General features: G+C 37.2%; 1 protein-coding gene across 2 annotated transcripts in view; it reads right to left on the minus strand.

Annotated features, from left to right (window-relative positions):
• CNTNAP5 (contactin associated protein family member 5) overlaps positions 1–16,908 on the minus strand; it is an 881,311-nt gene that overhangs the window by 165,927 nt on the left and 698,476 nt on the right. For both annotated transcript variants that reach the window (XR_009009129.1, XM_007169254.3), the window contains exon 14: positions 3,995–4,151. Coding sequence is in view for 1 of the 2 variants with exons in the window: in XM_007169254.3 (XP_007169316.3) it covers positions 3,995–4,151 (157 nt within the window). In the remaining variant the exon portion in view is untranslated. The remainder of the gene's footprint in view (positions 1–3,994; positions 4,152–16,908) is intronic.

Genomic DNA, 16,908 nt, shown 5'->3' on the forward strand with positions numbered 1-16,908 from the left:
CGGCACAGAGTAGGCACTCATTAGACATGTGATATATGAGTAAATGTCAGCTGGAATAGTATGTACAGTTGCCTCTATAATAAATTATTTTCCAGAATCGTTTATGACAGGTTATGACTTGTCCTAAAACAGTGAAATCTAGAAGAGTTAAATCAGAATCTGCTCCCTCATGAGAATGATGGAAGGAAATTCCTAATCTCACCTGGATTGGTAAAGTGAATCAGAAAACTGATTTTAGGCTTGTATAGTATTTAGTAGATAGCAGTTTACTATATCGCAACTCCTAGAAAACATTGTCACTTAACAATGTTACCTATCATATACTGAAATGTTCTTAGTATTTTATATACTATACCCTGTATAATATATATATATGAGATATCAACATAACTCTAGGACAGCCAAGGGTAAAGTGGGCATCTTTACAAAGGGAAGTTCAAATCACTTCTCTTGATCCTTCGTAGGTTGATTGTTGAACAAAACCTACATCTAAAATTAAAATGTCCATGTCCTAATCAAGGTTGCTGGTCACAGAAAGTGGCACATGATGAGGCTTTTCCCCTGGCTCTAAAGGAAGAGCAAAGGCTTATGAAATATGCAATAACCCATGTTGGAAGAGGTATGATGGCAGCAGAGTTGAGGAAAAGTTTCTCTGAGCACAGCCTCGAAGATGAAGTCAATAGGAGGGGTTCAAAGGTTAGTGAACAAGTAAGACGGTCAAAGGGGGAAGACGCTGGAATCAGAGTAGAAGAGATGGTCAGTGGGAAGTCTTGGAGAAGACAGAGTAGCAGCATTTCAATATGATGGTCTAATTTTCCACTTTTAAGTGATGTGATGTGATTCTCCAGCACTGCTCCTCAGTGTTCCTTAAATTAAGCCCAGGCATGGTCATTTGTACTCTAGGAAGGGAAGGCACTGAGGCAGCATTCGGTATGGAAGGAGTTTCATCAAAGGAAAGGAAACAGTGAGCAAAGATCAAGAATTCAGCCAAAAAACGAGTGAGAATTGAAGGCACTTAGAAGAAATACTTCCCCTTCTCAATAACTCTTTATATTCTATCCCCCTTACCAACTTCTCTGATTATACAGAATAAAATGAACATGTTTCCATGTAAGTCTATAAATCTATACATTTCTAATGTCAGCATAGTGAAGGGAAATTAAAAAATCAAAACAAACTGAGCAAATCTAAGCTGCAGGTTGCAGAGGATTTTCACTGTTTTCCTGGCCACACAACCATTTAGCCTTTCCACACATCTCTCAAGCTTGTAGATGCCATTTTGGGATCCTTCCTCCTCCTCAAAGGTCTTCTACATTCATCTATTCAGCTAACTACCATCATCTTCTACTCTACAAAGTGTAGGTCTTCAGGGATATAATGTTAAAAAAGACACAGTCTCCAAACAGAACAAGAGTTATTTTTGGTTTGTAGGCCTCCAAGATGTGATAGAGGGCTCTGCAGGGTAGAGTGGGAGCCCACAGAATGGAGAAGTCCAGTCAACTGCATCTGATTTGACCCCTGTGAAGATCGCGATGTTAGGAGAAAGGACCTGAGGTAGAAGATAGCTGGGCCCCTGGGCTGAGCAGCTGGGGAGCTTGTCAAACAGAGTAAATTGGAGCTCTGTTTTCCCTAACACTCCAAGGACAAACTTAATGGCAGGAGCTGAGCTCTCCTGGAGTAAAGAGATAGGAGGGCCACATCTATCACTCCTGAGGTCAAGGAGACCTCCCCAACGGCACGTGTGCAGGAAGGCTCCTCTGGGGTCAAAAAGGGAGGGGGCGCCATCCCATAGTAAGTGTTGTCAAAGCTCCCAAAGGCCTCCACGCTGGAATCCATCTTGGCAAAAAGATGTGCACGCATATTGGGAAGGGCCCTAAGACAGGTCGGATGTGGGAAAGGAAGCAAAATAATTGGCCAGAGGAGAACAAAGACCCGGAAGAACTGCCTCTACATAAACGACTTAACCACGTTGTTACTGTGGTCCTCCTCACTAGGGAGAATGTCCACACCCTTTCTCCCTGGGTGTGTATTCCTGTTTTGCTTCTGTCTAAATAAACTGCTTCCCTGTGTGCTCTCCCACACGCTGTGCTCTGTTTCTAAGAATAAACTTTGTACCTGTTTCTGCAGTTTTTGCCTCCTTGAAACAGTCTTGCTTTCCAACGAGGGCAAGAGTCAGGGCAATGTTGCTCCTAGTCTCTAGCCCCTGCTGGACTGGTGGCTAGGATTCCTAGCTTTCATCCAGGCTACTCAGGTTCAATTCCTAGGCAGGGAACTAAGATCCTGCTTCAAGAGTGCTCACTGCTGTCTCTCTGAGATCAGACTCAGGTCACATGACTTGGGGCCCAAGCAGCCCTACAGCATTCTGAAGCTGTGGTCCATCTAATGTAACCTGATGGATTCATGTTCTTGTTCTTTCCTCACTGAACTGAGGTTTCAAGTGGACCTAAAATTTTATTTGAAACATTCCTGCTGTTATCAATTTAAACAGTGAAGGGAAAGTACTTAAAAGCCATTTCCACTAGGTTGAGAGCAGGTTGACATAGGAATTCTTAACTATACTTGAGCAGCATTTGATGAAGCAAGTACACTTACAAAGCCAAAACCAAAGAATGTCTTAAATTCAGTCAAAACCAAAGTGGGTTTGGAAATGTTCTGTGCATATTTTCATAATCAATACAGTTAAAAAAAAAATAAGCAGTTGACCTGGAGGGCAAAGGAAAACTACATGTGATGGCCATGAGAACTAAAACTAAACTTTATCTACAAAAGTAACTTGCTGTGGGGGAGGAAGAGAGAGTCTGGCCTTAGCTATACCTGAATTCAAATTCTGGATCTGCCTCTTAATAGACCTGTGTGACCCTGAGAAAAGTATTTAACCTCTCTGTAATCTACATTCCTCTACCTTAAGATGCAAAAGTGAGAAAACTATGAAAGATTAATAGGTTTGTTTTCTCTGTCAAATTTATGTTTACCAAAGGAGAAAAGGGAGGGGAGGGATAAATTAGGAGGTTGGGATTAACATATGCACACTACTATATATAAAATAGACAATCAACTAGGACCTATTGTATAGCACAGGGAACTCTACTTAATATTCTATAATAACCTAAATGGGAAAAGAACCTGAAAAACAATAGATATATGTATATGTATAACTGCATCACTTTGCTGTACACTTGAAAGTAACACAACATTGTAAACAAGTATACTCCAATACAAAATTTTTAAAAAATCATAAAAAAGGACCTACTGTATAACACAGGGAATATATGATCATTACAAGATATATGCTTATAGATTATTACAAGATACATGCTCAATATCTTGTAATAATCTATAAGGGAAAAGAAACTGAAAAAATTATATATACACACACACACACACACACACACACACACACACACACACACACACACATATATATATCACTGTGCTGTACACCTGAAACTAACATATTGTAAATCAACTATGCTTCAATAAAAAATACAAAAAAATACAAAAAAAGAATTAATAGCTTGTTATGAGGATTAAATAGGTGTTTAATAAACATAAATTTTCTTTTCTCTGTTTTTAGTGGCAGTAATAGGGCAGGCCAGTGACAGGATCATCAGTGGGACAATGGGAGAATAAAGAAACAGTCTGTATAATTACACATCCCTATCTCCCACACCTTCTCCCAAAGCCTATATTCTACACATTACAGAAATGCTGACTAAATCACAAAGCTAAATATTACATTTCATTCTCCTGTTGAAAATGGAATGTTCAGAATATAAAGAAGTGATGGTGTGGCAACACGCTTTATGTTACAAACTTCAGCAATAGCCCTGAAAGTACGAGGACTAGAAATTTCCAAAGTTAAAGCAATCACTGTTATTCAGGAGCCCTAGTTCATACTGAATCTCTCATCCATGCTCTTTTATCTTAGGGGACATTTTATGCATCCCTTCGTGGGCTTCCTCCATGAGTGCAGAGGGATCAGGACGCCCATTACCATTCGTCCTTGTCAGCGTCACAATTGCAAAAGTGTCGAATGTCCAGGCAGCTCTCGTCTAGGCCACAGTCACACTGCTGAACTCCGGGAGGGGCGCCTCCCCAGTAGGGGTGTCTTTCATTGGACCGTCCGATCCACCAGGTCAATGGGGTTCCATCTGAAAGACAAGATGCTTCACAAGTCAGAGTGGAGCAAGCCTGAAAGAGCACAGAGGATGTCACAAAAGCTGAGATGAAAATGTCTCGAAGGATATATATACCTTGTACGTATGTATGCACATATATATATACATATGTGCATACATACGTACAAGGTATATATATCCCTCCCTCCCTCCCTTCTTTCCTTCCTCTTTTCCCTTCTGTTCTCCTTCCCTTCTGTTCTCTCTCCTTTCTTTCTTTCCTTTTTTCTTTCTTTCTTCCTTCCTTCCTTCCTTTCTTTCTTTTTCCTTCTTTCTTTCTCTTTCTTCCTTCCTTCCTCCCTCCCTTCCTTCCTTCCTTTTCTTTCTCTCTCTCTCTCTCTCTCTCTATATATATATATATATATACACACATAGAGAGATATCTATATACATGTGCTCATATAAACAACACTTTCATGAAAAGCATTTCTATAATAGAATATTGATTAATCACAATGTTTAGACTCAGGGTCACAAGCTCACATGCTAACCAAATCAGGCAGACATCACAATTGAGTAAACTGGGCTAGATCTTAGACCAAAAATATTGAATATATAGATACAAAAATTAATTTCCTTTTAAAACTACAAAAGGATAAGTAGTAGCATGAGGGCCAATATTAGCCCGACCTTAGTCCTCAGTTTCTGGTAGACTGTGGGGAAGGGTGGACACGAAGGTGAGGGGGAGAGCGTTGGCTCAGAGGAGAGGGTGGTCCTATCTTACCCCACACTGATTTCTGTCATGACAAAGATTAACGTCAGGGTTACCATATCTTTTGAATTTTTTAAAGAGAAGTCACAATATTTGAAGTTCAAAGATTTGGACAAAAGAAATATTATGAAGGTCAATACTGCATAGGTCAATGAAATGTATGTCATATTTATGTCATATTTAACCCATACAAAGCTAGGATGCAACCTCTAATTTCTGGTTTATGCAGTTAACAGAAAACTATTTTTGAGTCTTGTCCTTGCCAATTTTCAATTTTTTTTCTTTGCAAAGTTTAGTTTAGTAGAATCTGTTGAAGTTATCTTGTATAATTGGGAATATTTAAGTAGATAAAAATTATTATCCAGAAGATGATAGTATATCCAAAACAACAGATGTAGGCAGAGATAGAGGTGTTATACACCCTTAGGCTGAATGGGGTTAGGCCTAGGTCCTCTTTGGAAACCACTGGTCTGTTTCTGTTTGGCATACAACAGGCATTTAATATGTGTTTATTTTTTAAAAATGAAAGAAATAGTGATTGAGAGCCATTTTTCATGATTTATCATTTTAAAGTAGAACAGTAACTTTTGTCTGAGGATGGCACTAGGTTGGAATTCTGCCTAGTCAAGATTTGACTTCATATACGACTCCTGATGTACAAACATATAATTTACAAATTATTCATGTATACGAATAGCAACAACTTTCTCTGAATTGCATTCATTACTAATGTCCTTATGGAAGTCACTGAGGCAAGTAGGAAGAGAATGCCAATCTGCGTTTTCCAAGAACCTGTAAGTAATGAGAAGAAGATAAAACAAATACTAAGAAACACAGAAGTATCTTATGGGTGCTGAGTCAGGGGGCAGACAGCCTGAAGGACTATACTCACCCCAAAATACTACTCGTCACACTGTCTAAAATGTTTCAAGTCCCTTTACTAGCTTTTAAGTTAGAATCCCAGTTAGAGATGTCTGTTAACTAGTATCTTCTTTTTAAAGAATAATTCTAAACGGTACAAATCCATTTAACCTATTTCCAAACAGCTATAAATCATTGGACGCTAGTTCAAATGAATTGCTTTCTTTCTAACCACTAGTTCAGATAAGCCATACTCAAGTGGCCTCGAGGTCTGGTGGGTTTACTTAGAACAAAAAGCACTTTCAGGACCGAGGTAAGCTTAGGTGGATCGTCCCAGCGTGAGTCCAGGTAACACAAGGGTAAAACACTGTGTGTTCAGGTGTTTGCTAATGTTGGCTTTGGGCACAAGATATGGGAAGAAATCTCTCGACTTCTCCCTCCTGGCACTGCCCAAACCTCTCCTCCATAATTGAGACTCCTGGTCACATGGTGAAATTCAATGTCATCATGAATTACTTTTGTTTATAAGCCAAATCAACGTTGTGATCTTATTAATAGCATTATTATCAATGGTCTCAATTCTGAACAACAAATTTGTGTACACTCCGGTGCAAATGTTGCCTTCTAGTAGTTTTACCCATTCTTATTTGGTGCCTTCAATCCCTTAGAGGTGCCACTAGCCACTCAAGACTTTTTTTTTTTTTTTTTAATCTACCAGTGCCTTGTAGCATTGAGGCTTGGGGTTCCCTCCTCACGTCTGACAATTAGTATAAAAGTTGCAAACTGTTTTGACTCATTGAATATCAATGAGCAAGAAGAAAGAAAAGGAAATATAGAGACTAGAGAAGAAACACACACATATATTTGAGAGCAGGAGGGTTACAGCAGAATTTTCCTCTTAGATGTCCCAGGTTTGTGTTTATTCCCCCGTGGCGTATGAGCTGGAACATAACAAAGGAAGAAACTGAGGATCAGAAAGGGTGGCTGATTTGCTTTCATTCATGACTCTAATGATGTAAGTCAGGAAGAGAGAATCGGCACCCTTTCTCCAAATTTTGGCCACTGGAGAAATTGGATTTACTGCATGTGTTTATAGTGGGCTCATGGGAGTAGTAAATAGCCCCGCCCCAATGATGTCTTGGTCTTGCTACTTGCTTTCCCCGCTGGAACACGGACTGAAACGATGGCATGTCAGCTCAGTCTAGACCTTAAGAGGCACGCATGTTCCCACTGCTCCTGGGGAGCAACTCTGCCACCACGGGAGAACACAATCCAGATGGTCACAGCCTCTCCTGGTGGACCTCAGGATGTGGCACACGGAGCACAGCCATCCTGCCTGGCGCTCAGACCTGTGAGCATGAGTCCTGAACATTGCATGCCACTGAGCTTTGGCCACCGGAAGTATAGCATTATTGCGGCAATCACTGATAAAACATAAATCACATACCAACCACATACAAAAATGCTGTAGGGATTCTAAGGAAGTAAAACACAATGATCACGGACAGTCCAGCTTTCAACTGCAGTTTGGTTGGAAACATAAATAAAAAGACATATCGGTGAATGAGGAAAATGAAGAGAAACGTCAATTCTGTTTGGCCCAACTAATTATCTATCTTTTGGCCCATAAATGTAAGCAGTTAGAGCAGACATTTTAGCAGTCCCTTAGGAAGACCCTTCGTTACTCCCACATATCCCTTTACTTGAACCCAATCTGGGTTCACTCTGAGTCCGTCCCAACTCAAGTTCCAATTATTGGCAGGGTAACCCGGTGCTTGGATCTTCCTGAAATTTACAGAGCAGTTTCCCCAGTGCTCGTGGTCCTGGCTTAGCTCTTCTTGGCTCAGTGCTCTCACCCATGTATTCCTTTAGACATTCTGCATAGAACTTTGGAGAAACTATTCCCATGGCTGGTCATTGACTGTCACCTGTCACAGCCTCCACCTATAGGTGATGCAAAATTCTAAGCCATATATATATATATATATATATATATATATATATATATATATACACACACACACACACACACACATACATACACACATATGTATATATAGGATATATAAAACCTATACATGCATACATATATGTATATGTATGATTTATAAAACAATGTGATTAAATGAAATGATATAATTATCAGTGTATATTATATTATATATATATATATATACGTATATATAATCATTCCATTCAATTATTGCTTAATTCTATGTGTGTGAAGGTCACGGGGAGATATCCTAGTTATATAAATTTTAATAGACTATCACTGCCCCAAGGGAGTTCATAACATTTAAGGAAGAAGGACATATACACAGCTAAAAGAAATGTAAGTCAGAATGAGATTAGGGTCAAAATATAGAAGTTAATAAAATGCTAGGAAAGTCCAGAAGAAGAAACTATGAATATTTTGTCCAAGATTCCTGAGAAATGGTTTATGGAAATCATTTTAATTTCATGGAAATGGTGACATTTGACTGGAGGCTTTGTGTTGAGAAGGACTTCAGCAAATGGTGCCACCAGGGAAAAGGGTGCAAGTAAGAGGCACAAGGAAAGGGGATCTGATTTTCACTACAGCATCGCTAGGAAGCAAAAGTTTGAAATAATGAGATTTCTGCACATTCTAGAGATATCTTATCTCATTGACTGTAGTTAAGTATTTTGAGCTTAAAAATAAGAGGAAGGAGCCACCAAAGTTGTAAGGACAAATAATTACAGATGACTGCAGCCAAATGTTTCATTGTATAATCGAAACACAAATCATCAAGATGCTGGTTTAGGAAAGAAGATTCTGGAAACCAAAGAAAGTATTTTACATTCTCTTTCTTTCTAAATAGAATGTAATTTCTAAGGAAAGGTTTAGACAACAAGAAAAACAACCTCTTCCATACCACAAAATAAGGTTAGACATTCATCAAAGTCAATCTTGGTCTGACTGCATGCTGATTAGGATCATTAAATCAGAACATATGTCTAATAGCGTGATTAAGAGCTAGTCAGTGACATTAGGAATTAACATTTTTATAATGTTGTTCAACATTCTCTTCTCCCTGCCTATTTAACTGAAGTGAGCCCAAAAAGGAGGGGGTTGCATAAAAGATTAATGATACCGCCTCTCAAAACAAATGATAAAAATCACTTTGATGAGGTCATTTCAACCTGTACTGAACAAACCTTGCTAGAATGTACCACAGGGATCCTTCATGGTTAGGCAAAGAGGTAGACAAAATGATTAACTTAAATGATTCTATTTGCATTGTTTTAATTTTTTGTAGATAATATAATAATGCTTTGCATTCTGATAGTATATTTTATTGGAAGAGCTGCAATGAAGAATCCTAGCAAGGTTAAATGACTTGTTCAAAGTCACACAGTCGCTGAAGGCAAATCTGGACTCAAGGCTCTGGGTCCCTGAAGCCCTCATGTCCTCAACACCCACCTTCCCAAAGACTCACAGACTTTCTGACTTTTTAATGTGCCCATAACATATAGAGATAATGTAAGCCTTGCAGGGAAAAATGACCAGCTACAGAAAATGACAATTATTACAAATTTGTGGGAACTGATAATACTAAATGAACACTGTAGTACGGGAATAAGACCTTTAGTTTATTCCACAATTTCTCTGAGAGGACAGACTTGAAAGCAGTAGTTTCCAGATGCGGGGTGACAAGAATGGAGGGGGATTCCTGTAACCACATCAAACTAATGTGAGAAGAAAGAAACTTTCATTGTGTTAAGACCCATGGACTCGGAGTCAGGCTTATTTATTACCATAGTATAGCTATAGTATAGTTAACCTATACTGATTAATATAGTAAACAATTAATGAATGGGAAACAAATCTAGAAAAGTAAAATACCTAATGTCTACACACAATCAGACAAATACCTAAAGTCTACACCCAATCAGAGAAATAGAGAATTGCAATCAATCTGTGTATTAAGGCTCATGTGTCTGTTTTTACCAGTAATCCTAATTTTTTAAAAAATCCAGCATTTATTGAGCATTTAAGATATTCCAGGAAGTTATATGCACTTTTTATGCCCTAGTTTGATCAGTCTCCACAACAACACTATGAGGCACTTTTATCTCATTTTACAGATGAGGATACATTACTTGCCCAAGGTCACTCGGCTAGTCAATGACAGACCCATGCCAAAGCACAGTGATCGCTTGTAGGTGATTACAACAGACTCAACAGTGAAATCCCTGCCCCCACTGTTGTTCTATCCCCTGAAAGGTATCCTTACAGAAGGAAACAGGGACTTTTAAAGTCTATATCAGATGATTTATCTCTCTGATTAAAATCCTCCAGTATTCTATGTCTGTGGGTCTATTTCTGTTTTGTAAATAAGTTAATTTGCATCATTTTTAAGATTCCACATATAAGCGATATCATATGATATTTGTCTTTCTCTGTCTGACTTCACTTAGTATGACAATCTCTAGGTCCATCCTTGCTGCTACAACTGGCATATTTCATTCTTTTTTATGACTGAGTAATATTCCATTGTATATATGTACCACGTCTTCTTTATGCATTCATCTGTCCGTGGACATTTAGGTTGTTTCCATGTCTTGGCTATTGTGAACAGTGCTGCTATCAACATAGGGGTGCATGTATCTTTTTGAATTATATTTTCTCCAGATATATGCACAGGAGTGAGATTGCTGGACCATATGGTAATTCTATTTTTAGTATTTTAAGGAACCTCCACACTGGTTACCAAAGGTGGGGGGTGGAGGGATAAATTAGGAGTTTGGGATTAACATATATACACTCCTCTGTATAAAACAAACAACAAGGACCTGCTGTATAGCACAGGGAACTATACTCAACATTTTGTAATAACCTATAAGGGAAAAGAATCTGAAGAATATATATAACTGAATCACTCTGCTATACACCTGAAACTAACACAACATTGTAAATCAACTATACTTCAATTTTTAAAAAGTCCTCCAATATTAGCTCAATACAAGAATAAAACCCAAGCGTCTTCCTGTGGCCCCTAAGGCCCCATACGTCTGGTTCCTGCACTTTTCAGCCTTATTTCCTCCCCGGCTCCAGCTGTACTGGCTGTGCCCCAGGCCCTCACAGATGCTCTTCTGGGTTTACTGTCTCTGTCCAAATCCAACTTCTCACGGGTTTTTACAGTGCCTGATTGTCTTGTATCATTGGATCTTGAAATTAAAGCTCACTTCTTCCCCGTTGACCTTATTTACAATACTCCAAAGTCACTCCATTATTTTCTTAGGAATACTTAGGACCACCTGAAATCATACTTTGTTTGTTTGTTGCTGTTTGTTTGCTTAACATGGTCCTCATTTGTCATTAGAATTGGAGAAAGGGCTTTTAAGTCTTGCTCATGACTATATCCCCAGCATGTAGAATGTTCCTGGTTTGTTCTAAGAATTAAATATTTCTTTGGTGAATCAACAAGTGACTAAATGCCAAGAAAAAGAAACATCAGCACAGAAGGATTTCACACAGATGACATTTAAAAAATTGTTTCAGGAACGTATATGGTTATGCGGCCTTTAGTCTTTATAGAGGTATATTCATAGTTGGCATTTTATGCCATCATTGAAGATATCAAGCATTTTTTTTGTGACTTTAGTGATAGGTCCAGAGAATGACACCTATCAAGGCTTCGAACAAGTGCTTACTATAAATGTGGCATAGAATGAGATCACCATACGTAAAGGTGTCCACGTACCACTTCATTTGTGTATTTAACAAAATGACATAAAGTATCTGGACAAGACACTTGCCTGGTTAGAGTATAAAAATACAGAACAAATATAAAGCCTGCCACTAGGACCCTCACAATGTAGTAAATGAGAAAAAAAATGTTAAATATTACCTTTAACGCAAGTTAGAATAAAATAAATTTGAGGTAGAATTTTAAACAACGTGTAGAAAGTCAAGAGGAAAAAAAGGCTAAAGTTCAGTGAAGAGTACAGTTCTGGAGAAAACTCCAAATTCATCCCTTTTTTGAATACACCTTCCTTTTCTGTTTTCCAACCAGTGGAAGAAAGTTGGATTTTCATACCACTAGACTCAAAACAAGGTTCACATAAGTTATGTCATTCAACCCTCCTAACAGCTCTGTGAAGTTTTTCATTTTTATTTTACAGATAAATTGAAGCTAATGAAGGATAAGTTTCTCAAGATCACACAGATAGGAAAACTTGAATGTAGATCTTGTGGGTCCAAACCCCAATAATATTTTTATTGTATATTATGAAATCTAGTCCTATGATAAATAGAAACAGGATGGTATGTATTCACAGAAATTAGTCTTGAGTTGAAATTATGAATATGCATCAAATAATTATTTTATTGGTAAAACCACAGGGCCTTACTGAGTATGCATTCCCAATATCTTGGGAATATTTCAAACTGCATTACCTCCCCAATTATATTGGTCTATTTATTATTTACCTAAGAATCAATCAAACAAAAATACCTGCAAACACAAATGTTCCAATGATTACCATTGTTTCTAAGACTTATTTGCCTGAACTCCTATAACTTTGTTTAACAGATACCTAAGGAAGTGATAGGCCATCATATAATAAGGAACCTATTGAAATTTCCCTCTAGAAATCTTAGATCAATGTTTCTCAAAATGTTGTTTCTCTCTGACTTTAATCAGAATAATCTGGCGTTTTTGTAAGAGCACGAGTTCACAGCATCTTTTCCCAGACACACAGTGAGTGAAGCTTCAAATTCTCCATTTCTATCATACAAAGTGATGCTGAAATGTTGCACACTAAAATTTTAGAATCACTGGTTAGAAGGTTCGAACCTTATTCAAAAATGTTCAAATACTTCCTTTTATTTTTGGAAAATTCTTATTCAATGACACTGCAGATTGCTAAGTATGAATAAGCTTAGTTTCAGATTTAATTCCATTATCAAAACATGTACATTAGATTATATTCCTTTCTGCTAAAGAAAGATATCATGATAAGAGAAGATGAATAAAATACATAACAAAGATTAAGTTTAACTTGTAACTGAGAAAAAGGTCACTGAAATTTTTATGAACTAATTTCTTCTGTTTTGTCTTGGTCTAATAGAAAAATGGTTAGTGTGCATTTGATGCTGCTAATCATCTCATGAATTCCCTAGAAGTTTCCCCAGAGAACCATATCCAGTTATCCTTCTTTCTCTACCCACCGCCCAAAGAAGCATCTCCCAAAGTTATCCATCCTTCTGTAACCCCCATCCCCAACCCACTGCAGTTCATTTTCTTTAGCAAACTCTGTTTCATATTTTGGAAAGATTAGGGAGGGCCAGTTCAAGTTCTCTTAATTTTCTTCTACTCTGACTCAAAAAAGAAAGAAAAAAATGTTACCCTCTCTCACTTCTTGTGTCAAATGTCTCCCATGCTCACTTTTCATCTGTTTTGATGGGAAGATGATGAACTTTGTCCTCTATCTATCCTATGCCTCTCTGTGTCTACTCATTGGTCTCTCCACTCATCCATCCTCTTGTTTTTACCAGAATCCTTCCCACTCACAACCTTTTGGTGGGCCTGGCCTTTGGCGATATGAAATATTTTTCTTTGTCCTTCATAGATATTTCATCTGTTACTTATACACAAATGTTTAAAAAGTCTAGATTCCCCAGTCCTGCATTCTTTCCTGGGTTGTTTGGTGGACACATCAGTATTTTCCAATACTTCCTCACAAAGCATGAAGAATATTTACCACTCGTTATCCTATGCGTAGGTACATAAAATAGGCACACAGAGGTATTCACACATCCATATTCCCCAATAGCTCCTAATCTTTCATGAAATAAGGCACTCAATAAATCAATAACTGTGTTAAATAAAGTGAGAAAGGAGTAAATGTTGCATTGCTAATCAAAATGCCATTGTGATCATTTATGTTGATAAACCACCTCTAAGTCTTTGTTACCATTTGCCAAAGCAACAACTAACCCACTATGGTTTATAGCATGAGACTTTCAACCATATTGTAAATTCTTCCTGACGATGGCATATTTTGTGGGACTTTCTGTGTGAAAAACATGTAACAGAGGGTGAGAATGCTTATGTAAGACACTCCTATTGTTTAATCAACTAATACAGAGTCCTTGTAAATTGCAGAAAATTAGAAATAAACACATACACCCCACCATGCCCTTTCTTGCCTGAATCTTCTTTTTAATTTCTTCTTTCCTCCTCTCTCTGGTTCTCCTTTTTCTTTTTTTTTTTTTTCATTCTCTGTCTCTCTCTCTCTCCCCCACTCACTCTTACTCTTTCTCTCTCTCCCCTCTTTCTATCTTCCTTCCCTCTTTCCCTCTCTTCTCTCACTTATGTCCCTCTCTCCCTTCCCCCAATTGTTTTCACTCCTCTCGTTCCTTCTTCTTTCCTCCATCTTTTTTCTTTGATCCACCTCCAACAGTAACTCTCTATTCCTTCTTTTTTAAACACATAAACACAATCACAGATACAAGAAGAATTGATCACAATTCTGTCCATGAATTTCTATCACTGATGGTTGGTAGACATTACCTGGTTATGTTAAAAAAAAAAAAAGGAAAAGAAAAAAAAAGATAAGAAGAACAAAAGACCTAGCTGGAACACTTTACATAAATATCTACGTGAATCAAGATTTTCCAAATTATAATAGGTGAGCAAATTCATCAAAGAGACCATGAAGGAGACGAAGTGATCTTGCTTTGCACAGTGCTAATGAACAAGCAACAAACCCCTATTCATTTATTTCTGTACTTGAAACATAACTGATGGCTGTAAGTCTCATATTCGTTAGAGGCCTGAACAAGGCACAGACAGAAAGTTGATGGAGCTCACAGATCATACCCGTTAGGAAGGTTTGGAAACAGTGCAAGGCAGCAGCATAAGAAGAATGGGCACAGAGCAGCTTGTGCGATGAATAAAATATGAAGAACTTTGCAATTACACAGACCAGAGAGAAGTGGCCAGACGATCATCAGCATAATGATAGTAATAAAAATAGGATTTCATGCCTGTATCTCCTATCTCACATCCCCAAATCTGAATAATATTTATTAACCACTCTCCTGTTTATGGTTATTTGCAGGGTACATAACAAAAAATAAAGCGAGGCTATGAGTTTCCTGCCTTCAAGATTTTTTTTTTTGTTGTTCCACGAGTGCCCACAAAGGTCATTTAATTATTCTGAAAGATATTCTACAATCAAAAAATATATGAAAGTGGTAACTTTGGTTTCCGAACAGGAATATGCCATTTAAAAGACTGCTTTATATTTTAAACATTAGATAAAATGACCAGTTGAAAATATTGATTAACCATTTGTGTCCATACAAAGTAATTTTCTAAATCAAAAAAAGTGAAAAAAAATTAACTAGTGTTTATTTAGGACTTACAGTGTACCAGCTGCTATGTTTCCTCATCATAAAAGGTAGAAAGCAAGCAATATTACAAGAGGTTGGCAGTGATCTACCTAAGGGCAGGGATGATTAGTAATCATTATACACCCAGCAAATACTAGACACTCAGTAATTTTTTAAATAACAATTGAATATATATATATATATATATATATATGTGTGTATGTATATGTATATATTACACATATATATCATACATACATGTTTGTAGATATATATGTCTGTATACACACGTACACACACAATGTCTACTGCCTTATCCTATTTAAAAGATATTACAGTATAAACACTCGTAAAGGTAATTCCAATACAATTCCCCAAAAGATGAATTATTTTACCTAAGATTTGAGACAGGAACATTATCAAGAAATGTGTAGCTATACTGCTCCCAGCCAGGCATATATTTTATCAGATAACATGATGTGGGGTTTCATCCTGCAAGAGTCACTTTGTTGCTATCACAAGGAAAAGCTAAGTGATTGGACTAGAACGTGATATACTACATCTAGACTCAACTCCAATGCTGGCAAACCTATTCCTTGTCTCCTATCAGGTTATACCATTAACAGAGGCCTCCTTCTAGGATCTCAGTCAATAGGAACGAGTCAGTTAAGGGGCCTTTCAGTTGACAGAGACAGCTAATGCATTGTTGGCTGCTCTTTGAAGTCTAGAATCAAATTAGAGAAACGAGCATATTACCAAGTGGGGGAAGATTCTTCCGAGGGTTAACAGGTTTCTAGGACCAATTTAAGCAAGATCTAAGATCCAGGACTCATTTCTGGTTATATGGAATTTATTCCAAAATAGAGGATATTATTGTATCCTAAGTGTCTCTGATTATTCTGGAATTGTGAATAGCAACTATCATATTTCATCAAATGCCAGTTGCTGTATATAAGTTGTGTCATTGTTTTATGTACCACTAAAAATGAAAATTGACTACTAGTTCAACTAAAACATGACATTAATTGTAAAATTCATTCTAATTTCAGAGATACTAAAAACGTAAAAAGAATATTGGTTTCAATTATTTTAAAATATATATAGTCAAGCTTCCCATGACTCATTTCATCTGCAATTAATCCTCTTTTTTATCTAGTCAGGAAAATTGCTAAGTATTTATTTGTGTTTGTTGTACATATAACAAGGATAAAGAATGTCTCCAACAGGAAACAATAACAGCAAATCCATCAGGATTCTAATAGTTTTCTTATGAACAATAACCACCGTTTAGCTTAAAATAGACATTTAATACCAGTATTTTGTAAAAATATTTAAACACTAGGGTTCTCAAACAAGAAACGCGTAATACATGTGGTGATTTCAAAAGAGGATATATATGTGGAAGCCAAAAAAAAAAGTTAGAAATGAACTTATCTGCAAAACAGAAACAGAGTCACAGACATAGAAAACAAACGTATGGTTACGAGGGGAAAGGTGGGGGGATAAATTGGGAGATTGGGATTAACATATACACACTACTATATATAAAATAGATAATTAATAAGGACCTACTGTCTAGCACAGGGAACTCTACCCAATACTCTGTAATGGCCTATATGGGAAAAGAATCTAAAAAAGAGTGGATATATGTATATGTATAACTGATTCACTTTGTTGTACACCTGAAAATAACACAATATTGTAAATCAACTATACTTCAATATTAATGTAAAAAAATAAAGCATATAAAAAAATTAAATAAAAAAAAGAGGGTCTGAAAAGTCTCTGACAGTCCC

Source organism: Balaenoptera acutorostrata, chromosome 8, assembly GCF_949987535.1.
Source record: "Balaenoptera acutorostrata chromosome 8, mBalAcu1.1, whole genome shotgun sequence".
In the NCBI taxonomy this organism is placed as follows: Eukaryota; Metazoa; Chordata; class Mammalia; order Artiodactyla; family Balaenopteridae; genus Balaenoptera; species Balaenoptera acutorostrata.